Below are 27,633 nucleotides of genomic sequence, written 5' to 3'. Positions count from 1 at the left end.
TTAAATAGATCATATCAACCCATTTGTTTATTTTGACAATCATGTCCTCGCCAATTTGTTTCTTATTTTCATCAACATGAAACCCATATACTCTTTTATCCAATTTTACAACACTTCCTGTAATTAATAAATGAAATAATATATAAAAAAATTGTTAAAATTATTTCATATTAAAGAAACCAAATAGAAAAAAAAAAACACTTTATTAAAATTATATATCGTATTAAATTATTTTAAACTGTACAATCGAGAATATATATATTATATGTTTAGAAGAATAAATGATATAATCTGGCATTTCAATAATTTTATTATATTTCATTCCCCTTCAAATCAAACCAAACAATGTATGAATATACACCCATATTGTCCTCCGAATAAAAATAAGGTTAATCCCTCATTTTTCATTCTTTTACTAACCCTTCCTCATTCTCCATCCAATCAGAACCTTAGTAGATACATCGTTTTTCAATTTTAGGATCGGATTTAAGGATTTATACGAGAAGATCAATGTATACACTTATACTTACGAAATAAGAATAATAATAATAATAATAATAAATTAGATAAAAACAAAATAAGCCAACTAGTTTTGACTTAGGAGTGCAGATTGAATCCCCAAATAATATTGGCTCAACTATTCCTTTTTCGGACTTCACAAGTAAATCCAAATAGAGATATTTCATATTTGTGAAGAATACAAAATTAACTATAAAAGATCTATTTGTTTTTTCTCTAAATAGTCATTGTCTGGCTGCCGTGAAGGATTGGATAAAACACTTTGACTTTTTTAAGTCAACGTTCTAACATTATTTTCCAAATATAGGAGACCCAAAATTACTAAACTTATCCATACACATAAAAATGGGGATATGGTGCTTGCAATTCCCAGTTTTCTGCATTTCTATAATTGTTTTTCTTATCCACAATGAATCATCATGCTCTGCTGTTCATGCTGCTGCTAATCAAACTGATTTTCATGCCTTACTTGAATTCAAAGCAAAAATAACCGACGACCCATTTGGTGTTCTAAATTCATGGAACGATTCCATCCATTTCTGTCAATGGTACGGAGTAAGCTGCGGCGTAAGACATAAGAGGGTCACTAAGTTGGAGCTCCAGACCCTGAGCCTTGCAGGTTCTATCTCCCCTTCCATTGGTAACTTGACCTTTCTCAGAATCTTAAGGCTCAAAGACAACTTCTTCACTCATGAAATCCCTCCAGAGATAGGGCGTTTGCGTAGACTCGAGCAAATTCTCTTGCGGAATAATTCAATAGGTGGGAAGATTCCAACCAATTTGACAAATTGTTCTAATCTTAGATTCATCAATTTCAATTTCAACAAGCTTGAAGGAGAAATTCCTACCGGGTTTGGTGATTTGTCAAAGCTGGAATACGTTGCCATACAGAACAACCATTTAACGGGAAGTATCCCTAATTCTGTAGGGAACTTATCATATCTTTATACCTTCTCTTTACTTAGCAATCATTTAGTTGGAAAAATACCTGATACAATGGGTCAACTCAAGAATCTAAGTTTCTTAAGTTTGTCTGTAAATAATCTATCAGGAACCATACATCCCTCTCTCTTCAATCTTTCTTCTGTTTATGTTTTTGACTTAGGAAGTAACAATTTGCAAGGTAATTTACCTTCAGATTTAGGCTTTTCTCTTTCAAGTATCCAATATTTTTCTGTTGGCATGAACAATCTCACCGGAAACATTCCTGCTTCATTATCCAATGCATCAAATCTAATGGAGCTTGGAATGACTGCTAACAAATTCACGGGTAAGGTGCCGCCTCTAGATAATTTGCCTGGGCTAGGATGGCTTCTGCTTGGTCAAAACCACCTAGGAAATAACAAAGGTGATGACTTGAACTTTCTCCATTCATTGATCAATGTAAGTACTGGACTAGAGTTGCTGGAAATAGATCAGAATAACTTTGGAGGGATTCTGCCTGATATGGTGAGCAATTTTCCCATAAATCTCACCAGATTTCATATGTCTTTCAATAATATCTGGGGTAGAATACCAAGTGGGATAGGGAATCTAGTTAATTTGGAGTCTTTTGATGTATCATCCAATCAATTGTCGGGTAGGATTCCGCAAGATTTAGGAAATCTTCAAAATCTGAAGTCTTTAGACTTTAGCATGAACAAATTTTTTGGAGATCTACCATCTTCTTTGGGTAATTTGACAGAGTTGATTGAACTCAATGCAAGTGGAAATAATCTCGGGGGCAGCATCCCTTTCAATATAGGAAGTTGCAAAAACTTAATTATGTTGGATCTTTCTCGAAACAATTTTAGTCAAAGCATTCCCCGAGAAGTTGTTAGCCTCTCTTCATTGTCAATCGTTCTTGATCTATCTCAAAACGAATTGACTGGGGCATTGCCAAATGAAGTAGGGAATTTGAAAAGTCTGGGCAGACTTGATGTTTCTGGAAACAAATTATCGGGCAAGATTCCAGGCACTCTAGGCAGTTGTATAACTCTAGAAGCACTAAACATGAGTGGCAACAATTTCCAGGGGTCCATTCCCTCATCGTTCGAGTCACTAAGAGCTATTCAGGTTTTAGACTTATCTCTTAACAATTTGTCAGGTGAAATTCCAGAGTTTTTGTCAAGCTTTGTCTTGTTAGAGCATTTGAATTTGTCTTACAATAATTTTGAAGGTTTGGTGCCTATGTTTAGAAATGCTAATGCTACTTCAATCCAAGGAAACAAAAGAATTTGTGGGGGCAACCCGGCATTTCACTTGCCATCCTGTATTTCCGCTGCATCTAAAAAGAACAGATTGACTCCTACTTTCAAATTAGTGATTTCCATCACGTCTAGCTTGTTGGCAGTTGCATTTTTGTTGTTTGCTTTACTATACCTCTGGTTCAGGCACAAGAAAAGAAAAGAACCCGATTCAAACTTTTCAAAGAAGCAGCTCTTGGAACTATCTTATCAAACTCTATACAATGCTACTGATGGGTTTTCATCAGTTAATATGATTGGTGTCGGTAGTTATGGTTCTGTCTTCAAAGGAATACTCGATGAGGGAAGAACTCCAATTGCTATCAAGGTGTTTAATCTAATCCGACCAGGAGCTATCAAGAGTTTCTTAGATGAGTGTGAAGCCCTACGGAACATCAAACATCGAAACCTAGTTAAGGTACTAACTGTATGCTCAAGTATTGACTATCATGGAAATGATTTTAAGGCCTTGGTTTATGAGTTGATGGTAAACGGGAGCCTAGAAGATTGGCTGCATCCTCCGGTTATCATAAAAGAGGCAGATGAAGCACCAAGAATGTTGAACATTCAGCAAAGGTTGAATATTGCTATTGACATAGCAAATGCAATAGATTATCTTCATCATCAGTGTGAAACACCAATCGTTCACTGTGATCTTAAACCAAGCAATATTCTGCTTGACGAAGAAATGACTGGCCATGTTGGTGACTTTGGGTTGGCTAAGATTTTTCTTTCATCATGCTCTACTGATGCCATCAATCAATCAAGTTCTGTTGGAATAAGAGGCACTACGGGTTATGCTCCTCCAGGTAAAAAATACTAGTCTTTTTATAACTAAATATTTTATAGAATGCACTTTTTCTCCTTTCATTCGACTTCAAAATATGTATTAATCAAAGCCTACTCAAGTTTCTGTATATATGCTTCTTAACCAGCTTTTTTTTTTTTGCTGGCGGGGTGTTGAAAGCAGAGTACGGAATGGGTAACAAGGTGTCAACAAATGGTGATGTTTATAGTTATGGAATTCTCCTGTTGGAGATGTTTACTGGAAAAAGGCCTACAGAGGACATGTTTAGTGAAGGTTTAAATCTTCATCACTATGTTAAGGCTGCTTTTCCTGAACAAGTGGTGGAAATATTAGATCCTAACCTTGTCAATGAAAAAATGGAAAACGATCATATCAACCCAACGGAAAGAAACACAAGGGACTGCTTCATTTCAATACTTCATATTGGAGTTGCTTGCTCAGCTGAATTACCAGGAGAAAGAATGAGAATAAGTGAGGTCATAGCTCAACTGATTTCAATCAGAAACAAACTTCCAAGGAGCTATATTACAGTGACAGATGAAACAAAGGCACCATGTATTTAGAAGTTAATGATTTCTCAATAACTTCACTGATTTATTATTTTGTGAAAGAACCAGGTCAGGTTATTTTTGCTAAAGTGAACAAGACAAGTACCATTATCAGTTCATGTTTTTATCTTGTTCTATACCATTATGCCCAATTATGTTCTATCAAGCATTCATTTACGTTTTCTATTTGAGTTTTCTTCCTTCCAAATAATAGCAAGTAGCTACTCATGATTCACTATCAAAATCAAACTTTCTGGTTTTATTTTGACATAAAGTGTTCAATTTTCAGTTTGTGAGGTTTGTTGTTATTTGAATGACTTTGAACAACTTATTTGCATACACTTCTATAATCCTAAGATTGGAAGCTAACAGGTTTTCTCAACACTGCTACACATGTTTAATAACTCCAGTTGAGGAGGGTTGTCGACATACTTTCCAGGGTGTGATGGACCATTATGTTGTCCCCTACTACCATGCGATTAGGGCTGTAAATGAGCTGAGCCGCTCAGGAGCCGCTCGGTGGTCGGCTCGACTCTGCTCGATTTGTAAACGAGCCGCTCGTGAGCACAATTTATTGGCTCGGTTCGTAAACGAGTCAAGCTTGAGCAGGCCAAAGCTGGCTCAATTAGAACATTTATGGACAAATTTTAGTTTTGTAGAAAACTACATAGTTTTGTGTTAGTTCACAAATATCTAAACTTAATACTATTTCATTTGCTATTAGATGAGTTCGTTCACAAACATAATAAATGAGTAATAGACGAACTATTTGTTAGCATCTTGTTTATTTATTCACGAACTTTGCTTGTGAGCTTGTTTATGTACACAAATAAAGCGCTATTTGCGAGCAAACTTCATAAATATAACTAACAATTTACTCACAAACAATTCATAAAAAAAAAAGGGCGGCCCGATCGCACTACGCGTCCCCGCTGAGCGAGGGTCCGGGGAGGGGTCCCACCACAAGGGTGTACTGGGAGCAAGCCTTCCCCTGCCAATTTATTTGGCAAGAGGCCGCTCCTAAGACTCGAACCCGTGACCTCTTGGTCACACGACAACAACGTTTACCGTTGCGCCAAGGCTCGCCCTCACTCACAAACAATTCATGATTAGATAATTTTCTTAATGAACTAAGTTCAAAGAGAATTTTGGACTCGAAACAAGCTCGAAGCTCGGCTCGAGCTCGTTTATTTCCTAATGAGCTGAGCCGAGCTTGAGCAAGCCAAAACTCGGCTCGGGCTCGAGCTCGTTAATTTTAGAGCGAGCCGAGCTTGAGCAGGCCAAAGGTCGGGTCGGGTCGATTACAGCCCTACTGCGATATCATATATGCAAAATGCATTATAAATTACCATAAATTTATGGCTTTTTATGATCACTTATGCAGTTGATTATAATTACTGTAATAATGTAAGCATGGTATGGGTCTTGTAGGTATGGGTTTGCTAGGTATGGGTCTCCTCTCCTTCTATGTATATATATGTGTATATGTAACAAGTTAATATATATCAATGTAGGCTCTTACTCTACATGGTATCCCATGTATTCCTAGTGTATTACATGATTCCTTACAATTATGTATCAAGACTATAGTTTTAAAAGGAAACGCAGTCCTTTGTTTTTCTAATTATACTATACGGTCATTGTTTATCCTTCTGAAAAGATATTGTAGTGTCTACTTGAAAGTCAGTAACAAGCGTAGTTACAATAATAAAGCTCATGAAAATTTAGCCAGAATGATGGCACCCAACCAAAGTGAAAAGGTAATGGAATGTTTTCTATAGATTAAAATTTTATTGTACATAATTTAATGAAAAACCAAAGAAGATTATGAATTGAAGATAGCTTAGATGCTTTCTTCAAGTGATCCCATAGCTAATCTATGTATTTACATGCCTATGAAGTCTAGTATACTCACATGTCGAGACTTGGTAAGGCTGATCATTTAAAGACGGCACCGTCTTTCCAGCATCAGAGTTGCACATTCTTTTGTTCCCTTTAGCAGTTTATTTGCTTCGGAAACAGTAAAATCACATCACACTAACTGAAACTGTTGTTCTTCACCTAAGGTCGGCAGAACGTAATAAAATTATATGGCATTCCAAGAACTAGAGAATCAAAAGATGCCATGCAACAATTTCATTATAAACATTTATCATTTATGCATTACCTGATAAAACAGTCAAAAGATTAAATTCACGCTCCAGACTCCATTTAGATTCATTCTGGTTGTTAATATTTACAATGTACTCCTGGAAGTACCCATTAAATGTTATTACTGACAGTGTGGCCCTGCAAATTCCAGAATAGAAGAAAATAAGCTAATATAAAGACATTTATAAGAAATTCTAGGTTCCTACTGCATGCAAAAAAAAAGGAAATGCAATATTTATGCTTATGTATTTGTTAACACAATTCGCATGCATTATAGGAATAAACAGAAAATCATACTAAGGCATAAAATCCCATCAATCAATAAGATTGGAATTTGAATAACCATATGAAATCAAACCCAGAAAGTTCAATGTCAGGTAAAATAACAAAAAATGCATTTGCCAGCTTCATTTTCCATCATTGGTAAAAACTAACAATTTTATAGTCCACTATCGTCAAAATTATTAATCAGACTAAATTCATAAAATATCAGTCTTACTAATAATATATATTTCATAAGATATACCTCTTAATAATACATTTCTACTACAAAAATTAAATTGCCACATTAAATTTGGTCTACGGCTTCTGCAATGATCTACTGAGCCTTCAAACTTTTATTTCAAGTCGCATTAAGCTCTCAATTCTACTTCAACTCACATTGAAGATTTTGCGAATAGACATTTGTCATTGGTTGAACAGTCCTCAATTTGAACTTAAAATAAAAATTAAAGCTTATGTAACATTAAACAAAATTTGAGAGCTCAAATGACTTATTCAGTGGCTCAAAATGACTTAATTCAAAAGCCCAGTAAAGCAACAAACAGTTTAAGCTTAATATTAAAACTTTCCTGTTTAACTAATCAAATATACAAAGACAAATAACTGAAATAACTGAACCAAAATTTCACTGATTTAATTAGCATTCCATCATACAAAAATTCATGTTTGGTTTGGTTACTACACTTGAGGGTTTATTATAAAAAATGAAAAGAATTTGTCAATTATTAATCTTGGTTCTTTTCTACATGCCAATAAAATGAGATGTCTAATCTTGCATTAGCAACTTGAGACTTAGGAAAGCTGGAAAGTAAGGCCTTTATATCTGTCATTTATTTCAATTTTATCTTGCTGCTTTCATATCCACGATTGGTGATCATCAAAATGTCATCAACAATAGGGCATCATCCAACAAACAATTGGTTTGTGCAAAAAGCCAAATGGCCAAACGCTCATAAAGCAAATTTTAAAAAGAGATGGTTAATATACCGCCGATTCCTAAATTATCCTGAGCCCGAAGACTTTCTCGATCATTCAGATGGCCATCTCAAATGCCAATAGAAGGATGCCAGAATAGGTACATACAGTTCATCTTTAATGCATTATTATCTATTATCTAATATTTGTAATTACTGGCTTCCTTACAGCAAAAGGAACACAAGGAAGACTAGCAAACTACTCAAATTGTTTTACCTCTGAACTTGCCAAAGAAAATCATGATGCATCAGCACCATTGGAAATCAAGTCATCTTCATCAAATAAAGAATTAAGATTTGAGTAATTAAGTTTTTGGTAGCCAATATACCTGTCCTATTAGAGCTACATGCATTAATTTGAGAAACATTTGTTGAATATTATAACTAACATAACGTTAATAGAGATAAGGAAATTTCAGAAGAAAAACTTAATTAAAAAATAAATAAAAAATTGGCTAGTCTAATGGCATCATATCATGTTGCAGAAAACGGTAAAAAAATGTCACGACAACCACAGGCCAATATTGCAAGGAAAAAGAATTTCTTTTCTAAAAGAAATTCGAAGATTATGGGAAGATAATAAAAAAAAATCAACCATTATACCAAAATATAAATAAACAGCACACTACCAATCTGTCACCTATTTATGGAGAAAAAAAGGGTAAATTACACCTGCGGTACCTAGACTTTAGCGTGTTTCACACTTTGGTACCTGAACTTAAATTTTGCAAATAAAAATACCCGAACTTAGGGTGACATAACACTAAAGTATATGTGACCCTTACCTAAACTTTATCCTTACGAAAAAAAGTACATACGACCTGCTATCAAAGGTTACTTGTACTACATCAGCTCTTTGGCCCATCTACAACTGAAATGTAGGTCCCACATCACTTAAAATGACAATTTTACCTTTACTATTTTCTCTCTCACATCACGCATTTCAGTTATAGATGGGTTGAAGAGCTTATGGGCAAGGGTAACCTTTGATAGCAGGTCATATGTATTTTACTGTTAGGTCACCCTAAATTCAGGTATTTTTATGTGCAAAATTGAAGTTCAAGTACCAAAATGTGAAACACACTAAAGTCCAGGTACCACAGGTGTAATTTACTTGAGAAAACTATATTAAATGTTTATGGCAAACACAGCAAAGGAAAAAAAAGGGGTAAGGGTTATTTTGACCCTAAGGTTATTGGGGAAGCTTAATTTTTCCCTCATCGTACAAAAAGGCTCGATTTACCCTTTCTCGTTGTTGCTAATTTACGTCAGCATTTATTTAGAAAAGAGATAAGGTACCAAAATAGCCTCAAGGTTTTTAGGGAAGCACCAATTTAACACCAACTTACAAAATAGCACCATTTTAGCCTCAATGTTTGTGAAATGGCACCAATTTAGCCCTGGGTAATGGAAATTGATTCCGTTACCCAGGGCTAAATTTATACCATTTCACAAACGTTGAGGCTAAAATGGTGCTACTTTGTAAGTTGATGTTAAATTGGCACTTCCCTAAAAACCCCGAGGCTTATTTTGGTACCTTATCCCCTTACAAAAGAGTAAAATTGAACTAGATTTCTATCATGAGGGTACAATTAAGCAAAAGTTTCTACCATGGGATATAATCAGGCTACTTTGTACAATGAAGGTAAAATTGATCTTTAAAATAGCCTTGGGGGAAAATTTGACCCTTGTCCCGAGAAAAAACACAGGTAAAGAAACGAAAAAAATCTTCAAATACTAGAAAAAATTGAAGTTCAAGTACCAAAATGTGAAACACACTAAAGTCCAGGTACCACAGGTGTAACTTACTCGAGAAAAATATATTAAACGATTATGGCAAGGAGTTAAAACCACAGCAAAGGAGAAAAAAGGGGTAAGGGTTATTTTGACCCTAAGGTTATTGGGGAAGCTCAATTTTTCCCTCATACAAAACGGCTCGATTTACCCTTTCTCGTTGCTGCTAATTTACGTCAGCATTTACTTAGAAAAGAGATAAGGTACCAAAATAGCCTCAAGGTTCTTAGGGAAATACCAATTTAACACCAACTTACAAAATAGCACCATTTTAGCCTCAATGTTTGTGAAATGGCACCAATTTAGCCCTGGGTAATGGAAATTGATTCCGTTACCCAGGGCTAAATTGATACCATTTCACAAACATTGAGGCTAAAATGGTGCTGCTTTGTAAGTTGATGTTAAATTGGCACTTCCCTAAAAACCCCGAGGCTTATTTTGGTACCTTATCCCCTTACAAAAGAGTAAAATTGAAACTAGATTTCTATCATGAGGGTACAATTAAGCAAAAGTTTCTACCATGGGATATAATCAGGCTACTTTGTACAATGAAGGTAAAATTGATCTTTAAAATAGCCTTGGGGGAAAATTTGACCCTTGTCCCGAAAAAAAACACAGGTAAAAAACGAAAAAAATCTTCAAATACTAGAAAAAATTGAAGTTCAAGTACCAAAATGTGAAACACACTAAAGTCCAGGTACCACAGGTGTAACTTACTCGAGAAAAATATATTAAACGATTATGGCAAGGAGTTAAAACCACAGCAAAGGAGAAAAAAGGGGTAAGGGTTATTTTGACCCTAAGGTTATTGGGGAAGCTCAATTTTTCCCTCATCATACAAAACGGCTCGATTTACCCTTTCTCGTTGTTGCTAATTTACGTCAGCATTTACTTAGAAAAGAGATAAGGTACCAAAATAGCCTCAAGGTTCTTAGGGAAGTACCAATTTAACACCAACTTACAAAATAGCACCATTTTAGCCTCAATGTTTGTGAAATGGCACCAATTTAGCCCTGGGTAATGGAAATTGATTCCGTTACCCAGGGCTAAATTGATACCATTTCACAAACGTTGAGGCTAAAATGGTGCTACTTTGTAAGTTGATGTTAAATTGGCACTTCCCTAAAAACCCCGAGGCTTATTTTGGTACCTTATCCCCTTACAAAAGAGTAAAATTGAACTAGATTTCTATCATGAGGGTACAATTAAGCAAAAGTTTCCACCATGGGATATAATCAGGCTACTTTGTACAATGAAGGTAAAATTGATCTTTAAAATAGCCTTGGGGGGAAATTTGACCCTTGTCCCCCAAAAAAACACATGTAAATAAACGAAAAAAATCTTCAAATACTAGAAAAAAATTTCTTTGGAGTAGTTGCATTTTATTCTGCCACTATCAAATAATTTAAATGAGCAAATTTCATATAGATCCTTATTCCTGTCTTAAAATAACAAAAAAATACAAAAGGAATCATATTTAGAAATATGAGTCATTTTATTTTATTACTAATTTACTACTCAAGTTAGGAGCCCAAGCCACGCGGGCCTAAATAACATTTTTAAGCTATGTTTTTTTATTTGCCAAAATAATGAAAGCATGAAAAGGCTGCATATCGTCTAAATGTGCAAAATAAGCACATAAAAATAAATGCCAGCAGGGGACAGGAGTAAAGAATGCAATTTTGAAGTCTGAACACTAAAACAACTCACCTACAAGCGATAAACTCATTTGATGATGTATCAGCAACCTTGTCCACCTTGCGCGCTACCACATAACTGTAGCAAATAACTCAATTAGTAAATCAGCGCCTTTAAACAACAGTGTATGCAATTAGGCAACTTCTAACAGTTTTGAACTTGTAACTTGTAAGAACTTATCAAGGATACACAAATTTATATGAAATCAATGACGTGATTTCTGCTATACTCGTCCTCTGGTATTATGAGAGTAGGCACATCTAGGTTTTAATGCCATAGATATTCCAAGGCGCATTAGACAAGAATTTCTTTTAGCTCAGAAATTAACTTGGTTCAGAAGCCAGGATTAGGTAGGTTTCAAATAAAGATGGGGCAAATGTGTATGCTTGTAATTTTTAAGCATCCAGTATCCACCAACTGCTTTAACAAGTAAATTGTTAGATTAAAATAGATCCACCTTTTCATTCCAGCTGGAGCAGCATTATGAAGCACATGATGATGAGCTGGATCAAGAGCATCATTCACAGAATCAGGTAATATTGACCCAAGAAAACTACTTGATTTTCTGCCTCTGTAAAGGTTAAGAAATTAAACAACGAACACCAAGACATATATAAATTTTTCAAAGGTTACTGAGTTTGCACAAAAATAAAGAGAATTAATAAAATTAAAAAAGATACAATACTTCCACTAATATTGTCAAAATAATGCATAAACAAATGCAATTTCAAATAAAATGCTGAGTGCAACATTAAGTTCCCGATGGTTTCGGGAAGCTCCTCTATGTCAGAAAACATGATACTTGTTTATCATGCACCTTTCAAATGTTATTCATTTACATTGTCAGAGGATTTTCTTTCCTGTTCCAGTAGTAAACATGCAATAGATTGAAAATTATGCACATCATGTGCGTTTTGGCATATGCAATTGCATACATGTCCGAGGTATTACTTAACAATAGATGAATAAGAATTTTTACCAAAACTGCTAAATCTGAGGGGAAAGAAACAAGGAAAAAGAATAGAAACAAATATGAAGTGGTTATGTCAAATATGTTTAGTATTCCTTAAAACAGACACTTCCTATCAAGGAAGTGAAAGGTTGCAAATTTAAAAATTGCAAAGGAACCATGGTACATGGCTGCAAGCCAACAAGAGCAAACATTACAAATATACAAGTATAGCATGCAAATAATCCAATATATCCCATATATTTCATTCTCAGCAAAATCCTCCCACATAATCTCACCTCTGATTTATCGCAAACCCTAGTGAAAAGACATGAACAGAACCTGAAGAACTTGCAGCTACAAGAATATCCGGAAGTTGTGCTGAAGGTGCAAATGACAAGGAATATATTGTTGATGGGTATGTCCCCCTTCGGAAACTATACGACTGCTTGACGTAAAAAAAAAACCCCATTAATACAGTAAAAGATTATTCATGAATAGAAAGGCCATGATACTTCCTAAGATCTATGTAGAATACGTTACAAGAATAGGAAGGTAGAACAAAAACGAAAATGGATGTCCATCATATGTATAAGTGACTGCAAATGCTTGGCCTAGCTATTAGATGCCCCTACGTAAGGATCTACCACAGAGATGATCACTTACTCCAGACTAAGAAACCGAAACACCAACAAATCATAACAAAAACACAAGCACTGGATTCTTGCATTAATTTTGCAGACACCAGAAATCAACTTTGTAGGGGTTATTTTTCTTTTTATATTTGTATACCTATGAAGCACCGACACAGGTGCAGGTGCAGGTGCGGCATAGGGAATTTTAAAAAAATATGAGACACAGGTGGCGGGACACTGAAATTTTATATATAATTAATTAATTAATTATATAATTGACATTCAAAAGCTATGATAAATAACATTCATAAGTCATTATAAACCATAAAAAACATCCATAATAACAACTCAGAAACCCACTGAGTCAACAACTCAGAAAAGAGGAGAACAAAATCCACTGGAATTGAAAGAGAAAAGAAGAGAGGAAAGAAAATAACTGATTAAAGAAGAGAGCAACAAACTGATTACAGAAAAGAGAAAACAAGAAGGATAGAACGCACCGTTCGCAGAAGAAGATAGACTTGGGTACCACTTTGTGCGATCAGAGAAGAAAGTTAGGTTAAGTTTATGTTTTTTAACTTTTGTTTTGTATTATTTGGGTTTGGTTGGGTTATCGCAAAACTGAGAGTCATAGGTTTGAATTTCTTTTTGTAACAAGTGTCCCCCGTGCCCCCATTTATATATATATATATATATATATATATATATAAAAGGGACACTTTTTTGCCGTGTCCCCATGTCATGTCCTGGAAGTGCCGGTGCTTCATAGTTGTATACACGAGATGAGTAAAAAAAAGAACCAACTGGACATTTAGTTTTGATTTAAGAGTTCCAATTTCGTCTCAGTTTTCTCTCATTCCTCAGCATTATTTTTCAACACAAGGCCAAATTACCCAGAAATTTATTTTGCATATTTTGTAAGAGGGCACCCTCTTAACTCTGAGAATGAAAACTTTACTCCATTAAACCTATGCATAAAATATGTAAACTTCACCTAAGACTAAACTATCATACTGAGACGACCATATTAAACCATCAATTACTAAGCACATTATTCACCTTAGTTGCTTCAAGAACTAGATGAACTCTGACTATGGTTCCCTGTTCAGAAGCTGTCGCAATATACATCCCATTGGAAGAAAGAGTAACTGCAGCCAACGGTGCACGGTGAGCATCAATCTGCAAGATTATTCAATACATACATATATGAAGTGCCAAAGGACAAAGACAACGCGTAAAAGCTAGCATATAATCTATTAAATTTTCAACCAGTACAAGCAATCCTAGGAAAAATAAGGAACTTAAAAGTTAGCACCCAAGCAAATTTCTTCGCATAAGCGGAATCCTAAATGGTTTAACTAAAAGTAGTTTTAGATCATAGCAAGCCATAAGACCAAAAAAATATATACATATGGAGAAGGAAAAAGAACAAAGGAGAAGTTTTTTTGCTCATGGAAATCCCTAAATATAACAGCATTGATTCTTAATCACAGAGAGAACTCATGCAAAGAGCCCAGGGATAATTCAGGGAAGAAAATTTCAAACTTTTGAAGACATGAAGACAAGGTCCTTGAGAAGATTTTGCAACATGCTATGTCAAAATAATTTTTTATGGCAATTGACAAGATGAAAATCCTGCTTGTGAATTTGGGTAGTGAGCAATAAACTCACATCAATAGAACACAGCAGCAATGTCACATCAATAGTTCATTATTAAATACGATATGAGAGATGTATAACAATTGATAGGATTCCAAAACTGACAAGGAAACACAAAATCTAAAAATAAATAATTATGGCATGACATCATAGTTGTTAAAGGCCCGCCGCACCTCACTCAAGGCTCAAGGTATTGAGCCTTGATTACAGAAAGTGAGGCCCTGTTTAAAAGGCTCTCACCTTGTGCGCCTCGCCCGGGCCTCGGAGCCTGAATCGAGGCGCGCCTCTGTGTTTTCACTAAGGTTTCTTTTTCTTACTGTTTTGTGTAAACAAATGTTTGACTAAAATCTCAACCTCTAATCTAATTTAAATAAGATTAATCTTAACCCTTGATCCAAATAAGAATATCAAGACACATAACTAAATATAGAAAGACAAGAGAGGGATTAAGGGCAGTCACGTAAAGAAGAGTCTCCTCCACTCCACTCAAACAGAAATTGTGACAGACAGACACACATAAGAATATCAAGTGACAATGAATGGTTATTAGTTTAGTAGCACTAGTTAGGTACTTAGATTAAGACGTAAGTGTACATTAATGTCTCTATGAAGTATGAACTTAACTAGGTGTTTTTGACATTTATGATTTAGTATTACGTTTTTATGTGGTTTTGTTTTTGTGTGGTCATAAGTAAGTGTGTTTTTTTGGTTTATGCTTTAACTAGTAAGTGTCGCTGACACGACTTGATTTCACGGTTTTATATGATGGTTCATGTTAGCCGACCCCGAATCATTTCGGGACTAAGGCTTTGTTGTTGTTGTTGTTATGCTTTAACTAGTAAAAGAGTATTTTTTTTCTGCGCCTCGTGTTCCTCAGGCCTGCGCCTTGCGTTGCGCCTTGAGCCTAGGCTCCAGGACCTCTTGGCGCCTTAGTGCGCCTTGCGCCTTTAACAACTACGCATGACATTAGTAATGATAGCTACACTAATGGCAATGTGCAACTATAATGAAAGTTATTGTTACAGACCAAGGATCTAGTTATGGATCTGTGAGTGAATTCTTGTTTTTTTGTTCTTCCTTTTGAATCTATGATTACTAACAAGCAAGGGCCCTTACAAAGGGAAACCTTAGATCTCTTAGAAACTCTTGATGGAAGATACTGCTCGTCTTCTTTCAACTTTTTCATATAAATAGTACACATGCCACACACAAACTGTCGTAATGCAGTTAAGCACTAACTGCCATAATACTCTTACCAAGAGCGAGCAGGCAGTTATATTACAAATAAACACTTAGACTAAGGACATGAAGACATGCTGACACATAAGCAAGGGCATAGGACACATAAGAGATATGACACAAAATTAAGACACATCTAATAAGTATTGATTGTTGCCCGCACATAACAGTTGACTGTTGTAAACTTGTAATTGTCAAATTGAGAATAGAACTACTCCGTCAAAATGTAGTATCTTGCCTAATAATGTCTTCCAATTAAAATATTTAAAAATGAAAAGGAAAAGAACTGAAAAAAAAAAAAATCCGTTTGTACGTCTGCTCTTTTCTATCTGCATGTAGCAGATACACATCTACAGAATGTGGACCTACCATTTTGGGGGTAATATGTTCAAGAATATGAAAACCATGGAAGACACTCTCCAATCCAGAGAAATGAATTTATAGCACAGAAAACCAAGAGATTGAACATCACAGATAAATCATGGCCCAAAATAAAATGCACCTCACAATGAGACTGGAGTTCCATGACATTGTACAACAATACTGATCCTTTTGTGGTACTTGCAGGAAGAGCCAAGAAGCAGCCATCTAAATTTGGAGAGAATCCACAAAGCCCTGACAAATAAATTAAAATTTCAGGACACTTGATAGTTGATAGTAATGATGGTTTCAAAAACGAAAGAACCAAAAAAAATAAAAGAAAAAAGAAAAAGAAACAGATTCGAAAGGCAAAGGCATCATAATCAACATTCTCTTCCATTCTGGAAATTGATAACTCATTGCTAGGATTTCTTTAAAAGACATAGATTGGCATAATACAATGGCCCAAAACTTCAACCATCTACATTCAGAGAAAGAAAGTTGAAAGAAAGAACAAGCATTCCCTACACAAAAGAAACAAACAGAGATTAATTTTCAGTAGGACCAATCAATTAGAACATTGGTCTTCTACTTACATAGACAATCCCTTAATAAGGATACAGTTCTCCCTAGCCCTCGGAAAAATAGTCCAGATTTTCTTGAGTGTTGTTTTTTATGAATCTGAAACTCATATTCTACAGACAACATGGCAGCCACCAGAGAGTACCCAAATGAACCAAAATTAGGAATGAAACCTTAAGCGCGTGATTGAACATGAGAGTAGCCCCAAAAAAGTTACTAAGAAATTTAACAGTTCAATGAATTTTATAAAATAGGTTTTTGTAGGAAAAAATATATATACTTCTATCATATAATCAAGAACATTCAGGTTTCTGAGTCGCTTACAAATGATTTTAGGATACCATTATGCAATAAGACAAGCCAAAAGCTTCTGCCTTGAATGTTTGTAATCCTAACAAGGCTGTGATTCCCAAAATGAATAGTTCATTCTCCCGCAGGGAGTACAAACAAGATATATCATTATTAATTTGCTACTTAGTACACATAGATGCCAAAGACTAAGAAGAATACACGCACATAGGTCATATGAATGCTAATATAAATGCAAAAGAAATATTTTCTGACATCACCTTTTATATTTGGAACTGTATCAATAGTGTCCAATATTGCAAGACTGTTTGAATCATAAATGTAAGTTTTTTCTTGCAAAACAACAACAAGCCTGCAATGGTTAAGAGGTGGGAAATCAAAATCAATTTCAAATTTATTATATTTTGACAAACAAAATAGGGTGTTTGTTGGTCAGTATATACCATAAATCAAACTGAAGCTACAAAAAATCAACAGTGCATCATAGTTTCATTCAGTTAGAAAAATTGTTTGTCTCCTTTGTATGAAATCCCTAATAATTAAGCTAGCTATATTTTATATATATATATATATATAGACACACACAGGGTAAATTTCATCAATGGTGTACAACCTTTACCCCGTTTCACACTTTGGTGTACAACCTTCGTTTTGTCTCACTAATATGTACGACCTTATAGGTAACCTCCCACTATGGTGTATGGCCGGTTAAAATGACCGGTCAACACCAGTCAACACGCCAAATCATCCTTTTTTCATCTCTCTCATTTAAAAATGTGGGACCCTTAGAATTAAAATGACTAAAATACCCTACTATTTTTCCCTCCTAATTAACTAAAGGTGCAATTTGACATAAATAATTTTCACCTTATTTAAAATAAAATAAAGGTCCCACAAATACTTAAATTACTTTAATATCACTTGACATTTCTTTTCAGCATCATTATCTCTCCTTTATTCTTATCTCCATTTTCTTTCTTTACTTCGACCTCTTGCTTTCTCTCTCCTCTGTTTTTTTTTTTCATTTATTCATCTCTTCCTATCTTTTAATTGATGAACAAACCCATATAAAATTAAATTTTAAAAACTCAAATCCACAAAATAAAAACCCATATAAAATGGAATCCAAAAAATTTAATTGGATCCATAAATAGAAAAAATTCAACAGAATCCATGGATCTAACAAAATTAATACAACTAAATCCATATTATCAAAATCCCAGTGAAAATTCCAAATAAAAAAACAGCTCAGGCTGTTGGTAACATTGAGACATCAACGACCACAGTTCACAATCTCGACCAGCTTCTATGAGAAGATTTACAACTCCAAAATAGTGCTCTTTTCACCGGTAAGCGTCATCTAATTTCATTGATTTACCCAAGTCGGCTTCATGAAAGAGAGGCAGATGGATTTGGCCCAGATCTATTCCATTCATTCTTCGGCTATGAAAAAGAGTTTAGACAGAAAATGATTTATAGTCCAACAACAGAAAGTTAGATTATGAGGTTGGACATTGATGATTCAACGAGAAAAATCATAAGAGTTAACCATTTTGGCTAAGATTGCAATCTTCCAACAAAATCCGTTATACAGTGCCTCCGCGAGATGGAGAAGTTCCAGAACTGATTTCGCGAGGAGAAGCAGCGGATATCGTTCACTGGCGGATGGAGAAGCGGTGGATATTGCTCATCGACACATGGAGAAACGGCATATATGGTGGAGGAGAGGAAGCGATAGGAAATAATGGAGGAGATGGGAGTTCGAATAGATAAAAGGATATACATATAGGATAGCTTTGTTGGTATGGTTTCAGCTGCTTTTGATTCACATGATGTGTTGAAGATGGAGCAAGATTTATGAATATTTTTCTTTCAAAGTACACACAGAATAGGAAAAGGCGAAGATAAAAAATTCTGGGTGAGAAGAGATAGGAAAGAGAGTATTTTAATAATTTAAGGAGTTAAAGTCAATTAAGGGTGTTTTAGAAATTGTATTAGGGTGGGTCCCATTTTTTTAAATAGGAGAGATGAAAAAATGATGATGTGGCACGTTGACTGGAGTTGACCGGTCATTTTAACCGGCCATACACCATAGTGGGAGGTAACCTATAAGGTCGTACATATTAGTGAGACAAAATGAAGGTTGTACACCAAAGTGTGAAACGGGGTAAAGTTTGTACACCACTGATGAAATTTACCCGACACACACACACACAATAAATTTGCACTTTTAATCTTCTATATGTTACATCAGTAGGGATGTAGGAAAAAATATATAATACGTATGAAAAAACATATACTTAAAAATACAATATAGCATTGATGATTATTTAACTTGCTAAGAGTTTATATATATAATATTTATATATGTTATTTAGCATATCAAATATACACATATTAGAGTTTAATGTAATTCAGAATTTTACAAATAAACCAAACTTTGCAGATACCAAATGTTGAGTTATGAAACGCATAAAAAGTTGAAAGTAACCATGCCATAAAATAAAATACACCTGCATGAAAATTTGACTCTAAAGCTAGAGAGAAAGATACTCATTGAAGTAGTACAAACTAACTAATCAGCTATCATCAACAACCTAACAGCCTTCAAAATTATTTCTGTATAAAATTTTAAGTGAAACATGTTCTTAATCACTAGTTTGTACAAGGAGACGAAGAATATACTCGCTGTAGAGCGGAAACTTCTTGTTGGCCTATAAAGGTTACAGAATTGCCCTCAAATCCAAATTTTGACTGAAAGTATTAGCTCCATTTTCAGGAATGGTTTCTTAAGAGAACCTTTGCTTCTTTAATTTGTTCCTCGTGGTAGAAAGAGAAGATAGTAATTGGGGGTGGGGAGCAAGAACCCAGAATAAAGGATGGAAGAAAGAAAAGGATAAGGAACAAAGTTCCTAAGAAACAAAAATGGATCAACTTAGTCATATTTGATCCATGTGGCTCTAACAAGGACAATTGTACAAAAGAATACCTAATACTCTGCATGATTTCAAGTAGAATTAAACAGGATTCTAGGACAAGAATATAGAGTTCAATTTTCCAATATAATGTTAAGTGGAAGTCAATTGGATTCTAATATAGAGCATACCGAACTTAATTGATTTGTCATGATTCCACTATACAATTCCTTGGCAAGTTAAAATAATAATTCTTTCCGCTTGTTTTTAATCAAAGATTAATTTTAAGTAAATCATGCATAAAGCAAGTGGATCAAATAGTTTTTTTCCTTAAATAAAAAGTAAGTTAGCCCCCTTGTGGGAATAACTCCAACAATAAGCGCTTTCAAATGATCAATATAGAAATCCTCAATCTCTTTCTATTGGCTAACCAAAAGTTTGCTATCATATCCTGGTCAACGTAATGAGACTTCAATGAAATCATCCGCCAGCCTCTTACCACATCTGAAAATTAGTTCCTCATAATAGACTCGATAGAAAAGGTAGGTCAATCTCAGGAAACTAAATTTGAACTTATAACGGTAAATTTCAACTTCAGAAGAAGTTTTCACCAGCATCAATATCTCATGTGGCTATTTAACTCAAGATGTAAATGTTGCCAATAAGCTATCAAATCACTAGATAGAAACCAAGAAACAATACTGGAGGAGAATCCTGCCCTCCTACACTTAAGGAAATATGCAAAATTAAGCATTCCAGCTGAAACTTGTTATATACTATCTTATTTGGAGTTGCTAGGTTAGAGCTCTGATAACAAAGTTAATATTCTCATCACTCTATCGAGAGGTCTATGCATCTTCCAGTCTACCAAACATGAGTTATGCACTGAATATATATCAAACAAAAGAAAAAGGGACAAAATAAAAACAAATAAATAATGTCAAGTGATAACAAAAAAAAATTTGACAACAACAATAACCAATAAATCAGAGGCAGAAGTCCAAGAGAGACCAGACCTTTTTCTATTCAACCGAACAGCAAGAAGTGAAGTTAGGAAATTCAATTCCCGGAGAGCAGTTCCAGTGGTAATATTGAACAAACAGAGACGCCGGGGTGATAAAGAAGGCTGCTTGCAGTTGAAAAGCACCAGGTATTAGTAACATACACTTTAAACTAGGGATTAAAAACATAAAACTGGTAAAGAAAAAAAGGAATTATAGGTTGACCAATAACCTGTTCCCCAGCTCCAACAATCGCTAGAAGACTAGAGCTATACAGCATTTCGACTATATTAAAAGCTCCAACAGCTACCAAAATGAACGAACACAATATTTCATCAAGTTAACATGTTACAAACAAATAAATAAATAAAAAGAATAATAACCTGCCTCGTTCATAGCAGACACGGCCCGAATTCGGATCGAAAATTTTGAATCCATCCCTAGTGGATATTGCAAAACCACTGCATACAATAACAGTAAAATAGGAAAATAAGAGGAATTCGTGAAATTTGAATATTATTAGAAAAGAGAGATGCTTAAGAATTGGAATTGGTTGATGCAAAGAGTACCTGAGGTCTTGATTGAAGGAAGCGCAGAGAATTGGGTAATTAGAGGACTGGCTCGTCATGAATGAAGGAAGAAGATAAACCAGCTTCCTTGAATAGTCGGAGTATGAAATTGAATGTTGAAGCTGAAGGAGTTTAAGCCCTCCCTCCCTGGACGAGGAACAGGGCGGTGAATTCCTATTCCTATGTTTAGGAACAACAAAGGCTTAAATCATGATTTGGCCTAAACTATCAAAACTGTCGTAAGAGTTGGTAACACTTGCCTGGATTATAAAATAGGGTTAAGGTGCAAAAATAACGGAAGCAATTTTATCCTAACGTCTAAAATGGTGCAATTTTACCCCTAATATTTGTAGCCAAGAGTAATTTTACCCCTAACGTTGATAAATTGGGTCAATTTCAGAAATAATTCATCAAACTGTCTTCTCGATCATGAATCTTATCATCTACACTTCACATTTGCGTCATTTTATCAGTAACAAATCATAAACATATGTTGGATGTGAAAAAAAAATAAAAAATAAAAAAATATACTATCTTTTGTACGAATTAGACAAAAAAAATTCAAAAAATTCACCGAATTTATAAATATTAATCTCCAATTCTATTATTAAATTACAAAAAAACATGAAATCCTTTTTTTAGAATGAATTGGTATGCAATTGGTGCAAAATAATGAACAAAAATATCTGTGTTTTATAATAGTGTCTGAAATTGACCCAAATTACCAACGTTAGGGGTAAAATTGCTCTTGGCTACAAACGTTAGGGGCAAAATTGCACCATTTTAGACGTTAGGGGTAAAATTGCTCCTGACCCAAAACGTTAGGGGTATTTTTGCACCTTAACCCTATAAAATAAGGTAAATTTAGTGAATTACTATACATAGCCACAATTTCTTACTTCTAGCCCCGTGAATAGACGGAAATACTCTTTGGACAAATTTTCAAAAATCTCAAAACCTCTCAAATACCCTAAACGCTATTGGATCAAATGCGGACTAATTTCTCAACCAAATCATGGATCGTGACAGGGGCGGTAAAGAAAAAGCAAAAATGGTACAATTTAGGGTTTTATTTTGTTGATTTGTTGTTGTTTTTTAATCTAAGAGGGATTTTTAAAAATCGCCGGAATCGCACTCGGACGTATGCACATTACGCCCGACCTGTGGTTCGGGCGTTTGAACATCACGCCCGACCTATGGTGCGGGTGTGATAGCCTCATGCCCGCACCATAGGTCGGGCGTAATGTTCATACGCCCGAACCATAGGTCGGGCGTAATGTGCATACGCCCGAACCACAGGTCGGACGTCATGTTTATACGCCCGAGTGCAATTTGGGGGTTTTCTATTTTTTAAATAGATATCATTATATTTAATTGTTTGTTATTTGTTTAGATTAATTTGATTATAATTTATATGTTAAATGTTGTAAATTATATTGTTGTCAATGTTTATGTTGTTGTTGTAAATTATATTGTTGTAAATGTTGATTGTTGTTAAATGTTTATGTTTCATTGTAAATATAATTTTAGTTAAATGTTTATGTTGTAAATTATATTCTTTTCTAATTTAATGGTTGTAAATTGTATAGGTAAATTTAGTTGTTGTAAATCATATTTGTTTTTAATGTAATTTTGTAGACGGAGCGATCTACTATCGCGGGGAAATCTATCCCGTCATCTGCTCGTCGTCTAGATATGGACGAGGAGGAGGATACACCACGGTATACGAGACAGCGTGGTATTGATGTATCGGGTCGTAGACGGAGAGGGGTTGCGACGCAGCAGGTGCGGAGGAGTTCAATTGAGGAGGCTGTATTGGATCAGCCCGAGATTCGGGGAGCGGAGGCGACGGCAAATTATTATGATGACCGAGATCCTGATGTTGATGTTGTGGATGAGTATTTCCAGGAAGTAACCCAGGTACAGCGACGGCCTGTATCTGGTGGTGATGGTGAGGGTGAGGATGGCGATGAGCAGCCGACCCAGGGCAGACAGTGCAGAGGTGGTCGCTTTGCGAGTACAGGTACTTTTAATTTGCGTATAGTATTTTAAATTTTAGTATAGTATTTATAACTTTAGTATAGTATAATTTTATAATTTTAGTATAGTATAGTATAATTTTATAATTTTAGTATAGTATAGTATAGTATAATTTTATAATTTTATAATTTTGGTATAGTATAATATAATTTTAGTATAGTATTTGTAATTTTAGTATAGTATAGTATATTATAGTATAGTATAATTTTATAATTTTAGTAGAGTATAGTATAATTTTATAATTTTAGTATAGTATAATTTTAGTATAGTATAATTTTAGTATAATTTTATAATTTTAGTATAGTATTTTTAATTTTAGTATAGTATTTATAATTTTAGTATTATTTAAAATTTCAGGGACCAGCAAACGTCTCAAAGCTAGTGAGGACCACAGCTGGATTGTTTCTAGGCCGGTAGATGGTGACCTCATTGATGGTTCCGTGATTCCAACATGTTGCCTCACGGATGCTGGGAGGGGAGCTTCGATCGTTTCTGACATGCTACAACAGATCATTAGCATGTTAGAATTTGGGGGTGTGGTTACGTGGTGCGATAACTGAGGTAAGAATAATTTAGTTTGTCAAAATTATTTTAATTATTATTTTTAACCATAAACCTCAAAAAATTTCAACAATTGTATATGTGTCATTTTACAGATGAAGGATGTGATCGAGAGGACTGGGTTGTCTCACCTCCCATCCACCATGTTCAGGAACCTCGACGCCCCATTGATATATGCGTTCGTGGAGTGGTGGCAGCCCGATACGAACTCCTTCCACATGCCGTTCGGGGAGATGACTATTCTACTGCATGATGTATGGCAGATTTTGCGTATCCCGATCGACAGTCCGATGGTCTCTGAGTCATGCAGTACTGAGCGGTTGCATGCCATGTGCATGATGATGTTCAGGGTGGATTAGGAGGAGTTGATGTCGCCGCTCCGAAAATACTGGAGTGGTGGAGGTGTATATGTTGATGATGTACACAGACTTACCAGCGAAGGTAGGGATGATGCGACTCGGGCCACGGCGTGGATGTGGCTTATGCTCGGATCCATCTTGTTTGTCGACAAGAGTGGCGATATGATTAGGTCGTCCCATCTTGCTGAGGTTCACGGCGGTGTCAGATAGGCAGTTGGACTTTCATGGGGTCTGCTACACTTGCCACGTTATATCGGCAGCTGGAGATATCGAGCATAAGAGACTATTATGGTATTTGCGGATGTTTGACCCTACTACAGGCGTGAATATACGAGTATTTTCCGGTGTTCCGAACGCATAGACTACCACTCAAGATCCCAGTTGACCGTCCCCGGGCATACAGATGGGAGGTCAGGGTTCCAGGCAGGACGACCGCCCGACTAGAGACCATACATGCACAGCTGGACCGCATGACGGCAGCCGAGGTATTTTATAAAATTTTAGTATTAATTATAGTTTTAGTTATAATTTTAGTATTAATTATGTTTTAAATTTTATAATTTTGGTATAGTTTTATTTATAATTTTAGTATTAATTATATTTTTAATTTTAATTTTATAATTTTGGTATATTTTTATTTATAATTTTAATTTTAATTTAAGTATTATTTATAGTATATTATTATTTATTATTGAGTATTATTTTTTGCAGGTGACGTGGTTGCCTTATGGTCTTGTCTCCGATGATCTACGCCGGTTGGATACGGTGTAGAGACATTGTCAAGCCATATATGTCGGATCGAGCCTTACGTCAGGTCGGATATACTCAGCATATCCCGACTGAGCGTATTAGACCTGATAGAGCAATACGGTCATGGAAGTCTTTATCGTACAGGCTCACGCATTCCTTTGTCACAGTTGACGATACCTGGGGGAGATTTCCATCGGCTCGGGGCATTGATCGGAGGAGATGCCGGCTAGTTGGATACGATCCCATTGCCAGTCCTCGCGATATTCACATCCTCATCTCCTTCATGCTGGACAAGATGGACCGGTCCAGCTTGCTCGCTCCAACAGCGAATATGTAAGTTTATTATTATTTAATATTAGTTTACATGTGTTTGTTTTTTAATATTTATTTATTTTTTTTTTGCAATGGGTTAGCTGGTTGTGGCGTATCACCCAGTGATCGGCTGCTGGCCGAACTGATGGGGAGGCTCCACTTATTAGGAGCGAGATGGATGAGTTTATGGACGCGTGGCGTCGGGCGAACTGATATATGTTTTTATGAGTTTATCTACTAGAACTTATTACATTTTAACACTTTTGAGATTATACGTACTATTTTATGTTTATTAATTTATTTTAATGTTTATGTTGTTAATTTTTGTTTGTAAAAGATTAATCCGAGTTAAATTCCGTAATTTTTATTTCTAAAAGTTTAATCCGAGTTAAATTCCACATTTTTTCCATACCCAGCCACGCGTGCGTGAGGATATCACGCCTCACCACAAGGTGAGGCGTGATGCTATCACGTCCGCACCTATGGTGAGCAGGACCGGCCCTGAGCCTAGGCCCGGGGTGCGCCGGCCTAGGGCCCAAGGCTGGAAGGGGGCCCAAAAAAAATTTAGTTTTGTAAGTAAATTGCTTATGTTTTAAGTATTACAAATAAATTCAAACTAGCATAATGGTATTACATTGTGTTCCAACTAGAGAGGGCATGAGTTTGATTCCCACTTTTGTAATTTTTTTGATATATTTTTAATATATAAATGTTATGGGTAGTTAAGAGTAAGAAGACAAGTTTCATTTTATTACCTCATTTTAAAATAACTATTTTTAATTTGATTAAATTTAAAAATTTTAAAAAGTTTCATTTTATTACCTTAAATTGATTAAATTTGAAAATTAAAAATTAATTTATGCAATAATATGAATAAAAATCAATTAGTAAATTTTAAATTAAAGGGACCCTTACTGCTTGTTTTGCCTAGGCCCCTAAATTGTCAGGGTCGGCTCTGATGGTGAGGCGTGATACCTCACCTTGTGGTGAGCCGTGAGATAATCACGCCTCACCGTGTGGTGAGGCGTGATACCCTCACGCCTCACCTTGTGGTGAGGCGTGATTACCTCACGCCCGCGTGTCGGGAGAGGAAAAAATCCTCCCTTTCCCACCCCAAAAGCTCAAAGGGTATTTTCGTCCTTTCACGGGGCTAGAGGTGGGAAATGGAGGCTATGTTTAACAACACCCTAAATTTATTACTCCTCTATTTTTTACCTAACACACTTTAATCCTCTTCTTTTGAAAAACACATTTTAAGGTCCTTATCTTTTGTCAATATTAACCTTATAGTCCTTTTATCTATTTTTTTAGATTTTTAACCGAACATATGTTAGCTTTTGGAACAATCACAGTATAATACAAGTTGATCATGATACTTTGTAATTATATATATATATATATATATATATATATATATATTTATGCTAAAATATAACGATTACAATCTAAAAAAACTAGATAAAAAGACCAAAAGGTTAATATTGACAAAATTTAGAGACATTATAATGTGTTTTTAAAAAATGGGCTGCTATTTACCGCAATATGAATTTCCACCTACCGCACTATTTTGACAATTATGCCCTCCTCATAATTTAAACTCAAAAAATCAAAAATCTCAAATCCTCTCAAATCCTCTCTAGCTTTTTGGTTTTTCAAAAAACCCGATCTAAAACAACATGCCGCCAAAGCCAGGAGCGGGAAAAGGCTTCATGAAATCTTTGGTAAGTTTTTTTTTTTTTAATTATTCAAAAATCACGGGTTTCGCCTCCGAATCGGAGGCGAAACCCTTTACACTAAACGGACTCTCTGTGCCGTTTCCGTCAAGGGTGGAACGGACGAACTGTCCATTCCACCCTAGGAGGAAACGGCACGGCCGTTCGTTCCTCCTTTAGGTGGAACGAACGGCGCCGTCGTTCCACAGTACGGTGGAACGAAAGGCGCAATCGTTCCACCGTACTGTGGAACGACGGCCATGCTCGTTCCGTCTTACGGCGGAACGAGCGGCGCACTCGTTCCGCCGTAATGCGGAACGAGCGGCGCATCCGTTCCACGGTAAGGCGGAACGGTGCGCGATGCCCGTTCCGCCGTAAGGCGAAAAAGAGTGCCGCAACCGTTTAGCCCAGTGGCCATACGGTTGCGGCGCTTTGTTTAGGCCAAATTAGGCTCGAAATTTTATTTTTTTTAAATAACTTTGTCCGACCCGGCCTATGGCAATGCCTAAGTATTAAAAAAATCGAAATACGAGAAATTGAGTATATTTAATTAAATATGCGTTATTTGCTTATAAATGTAAAATGTTTTTGGTTTTTACAGGCTGATATTGTTGACAACCGTTCTGGAAAGAGACATACAAGGTCACGTGTTGTGACTGCCTCTGCTCGGAGGGAACGGGAA

At 35.5% G+C, this 27,633-nt stretch overlaps 2 protein-coding genes across 4 annotated transcripts; one reads left to right on the top strand and one right to left on the bottom strand.

Annotated features, from left to right (window-relative positions):
- The first annotated feature begins 848 nt into the window (after nucleotides 1–848).
- Nucleotides 849–4,260, top strand: LOC136204040 (probable LRR receptor-like serine/threonine-protein kinase At3g47570). Its single transcript, XM_065995234.1, has 2 exons — nucleotides 849–3,553; nucleotides 3,715–4,260. The coding sequence occupies exons 1-2, from the start codon at nucleotides 865–867 to the stop codon at nucleotides 4,113–4,115; spliced, it is 3,090 nt and encodes a 1,029-aa protein (XP_065851306.1). The 5' UTR covers nucleotides 849–864; the 3' UTR covers nucleotides 4,116–4,260.
- Nucleotides 4,261–5,853: 1,593 nt separating this feature from the next.
- On the bottom strand, nucleotides 5,854–21,441 carry LOC136202639 (autophagy-related protein 18b). 3 transcript variants are annotated; one of them, XM_065993387.1, is made up of 12 exons: nucleotides 21,218–21,441; nucleotides 21,036–21,109; nucleotides 20,881–20,954; nucleotides 20,664–20,773; nucleotides 16,993–17,084; nucleotides 15,984–16,096; nucleotides 13,643–13,762; nucleotides 12,248–12,393; nucleotides 11,457–11,570; nucleotides 11,012–11,077; nucleotides 6,268–6,389; nucleotides 5,854–6,161 (listed from the first exon to the last, which is right to left on the bottom strand). In XM_065993387.1, the coding sequence occupies exons 1-12, from the start codon at nucleotides 21,274–21,276 to the stop codon at nucleotides 6,133–6,135; spliced, it is 1,119 nt and encodes a 372-aa protein (XP_065849459.1). In that variant the 5' UTR covers nucleotides 21,277–21,441; the 3' UTR covers nucleotides 5,854–6,132. The 3 variants fall into 3 exon arrangements, with proteins under 3 accessions (XP_065849459.1, XP_065849461.1, XP_065849460.1); XM_065993389.1 differs by having other exon boundaries at nucleotides 11,457–11,502; nucleotides 12,291–12,393; XM_065993388.1 differs by lacking the exon at nucleotides 21,218–21,441 and having other exon boundaries at nucleotides 21,032–21,109.
- Nucleotides 21,442–27,633: the final 6,192 nt, after the last annotated feature.

Source organism: Euphorbia lathyris, chromosome 8, assembly GCF_963576675.1.
Source record: "Euphorbia lathyris chromosome 8, ddEupLath1.1, whole genome shotgun sequence".
Taxonomy (NCBI): domain Eukaryota; kingdom Viridiplantae; phylum Streptophyta; class Magnoliopsida; order Malpighiales; family Euphorbiaceae; genus Euphorbia; species Euphorbia lathyris.
Note: the sequence above shows the minus strand (reverse complement) of the source record. Positions and strands in the feature narration are given on the sequence as shown.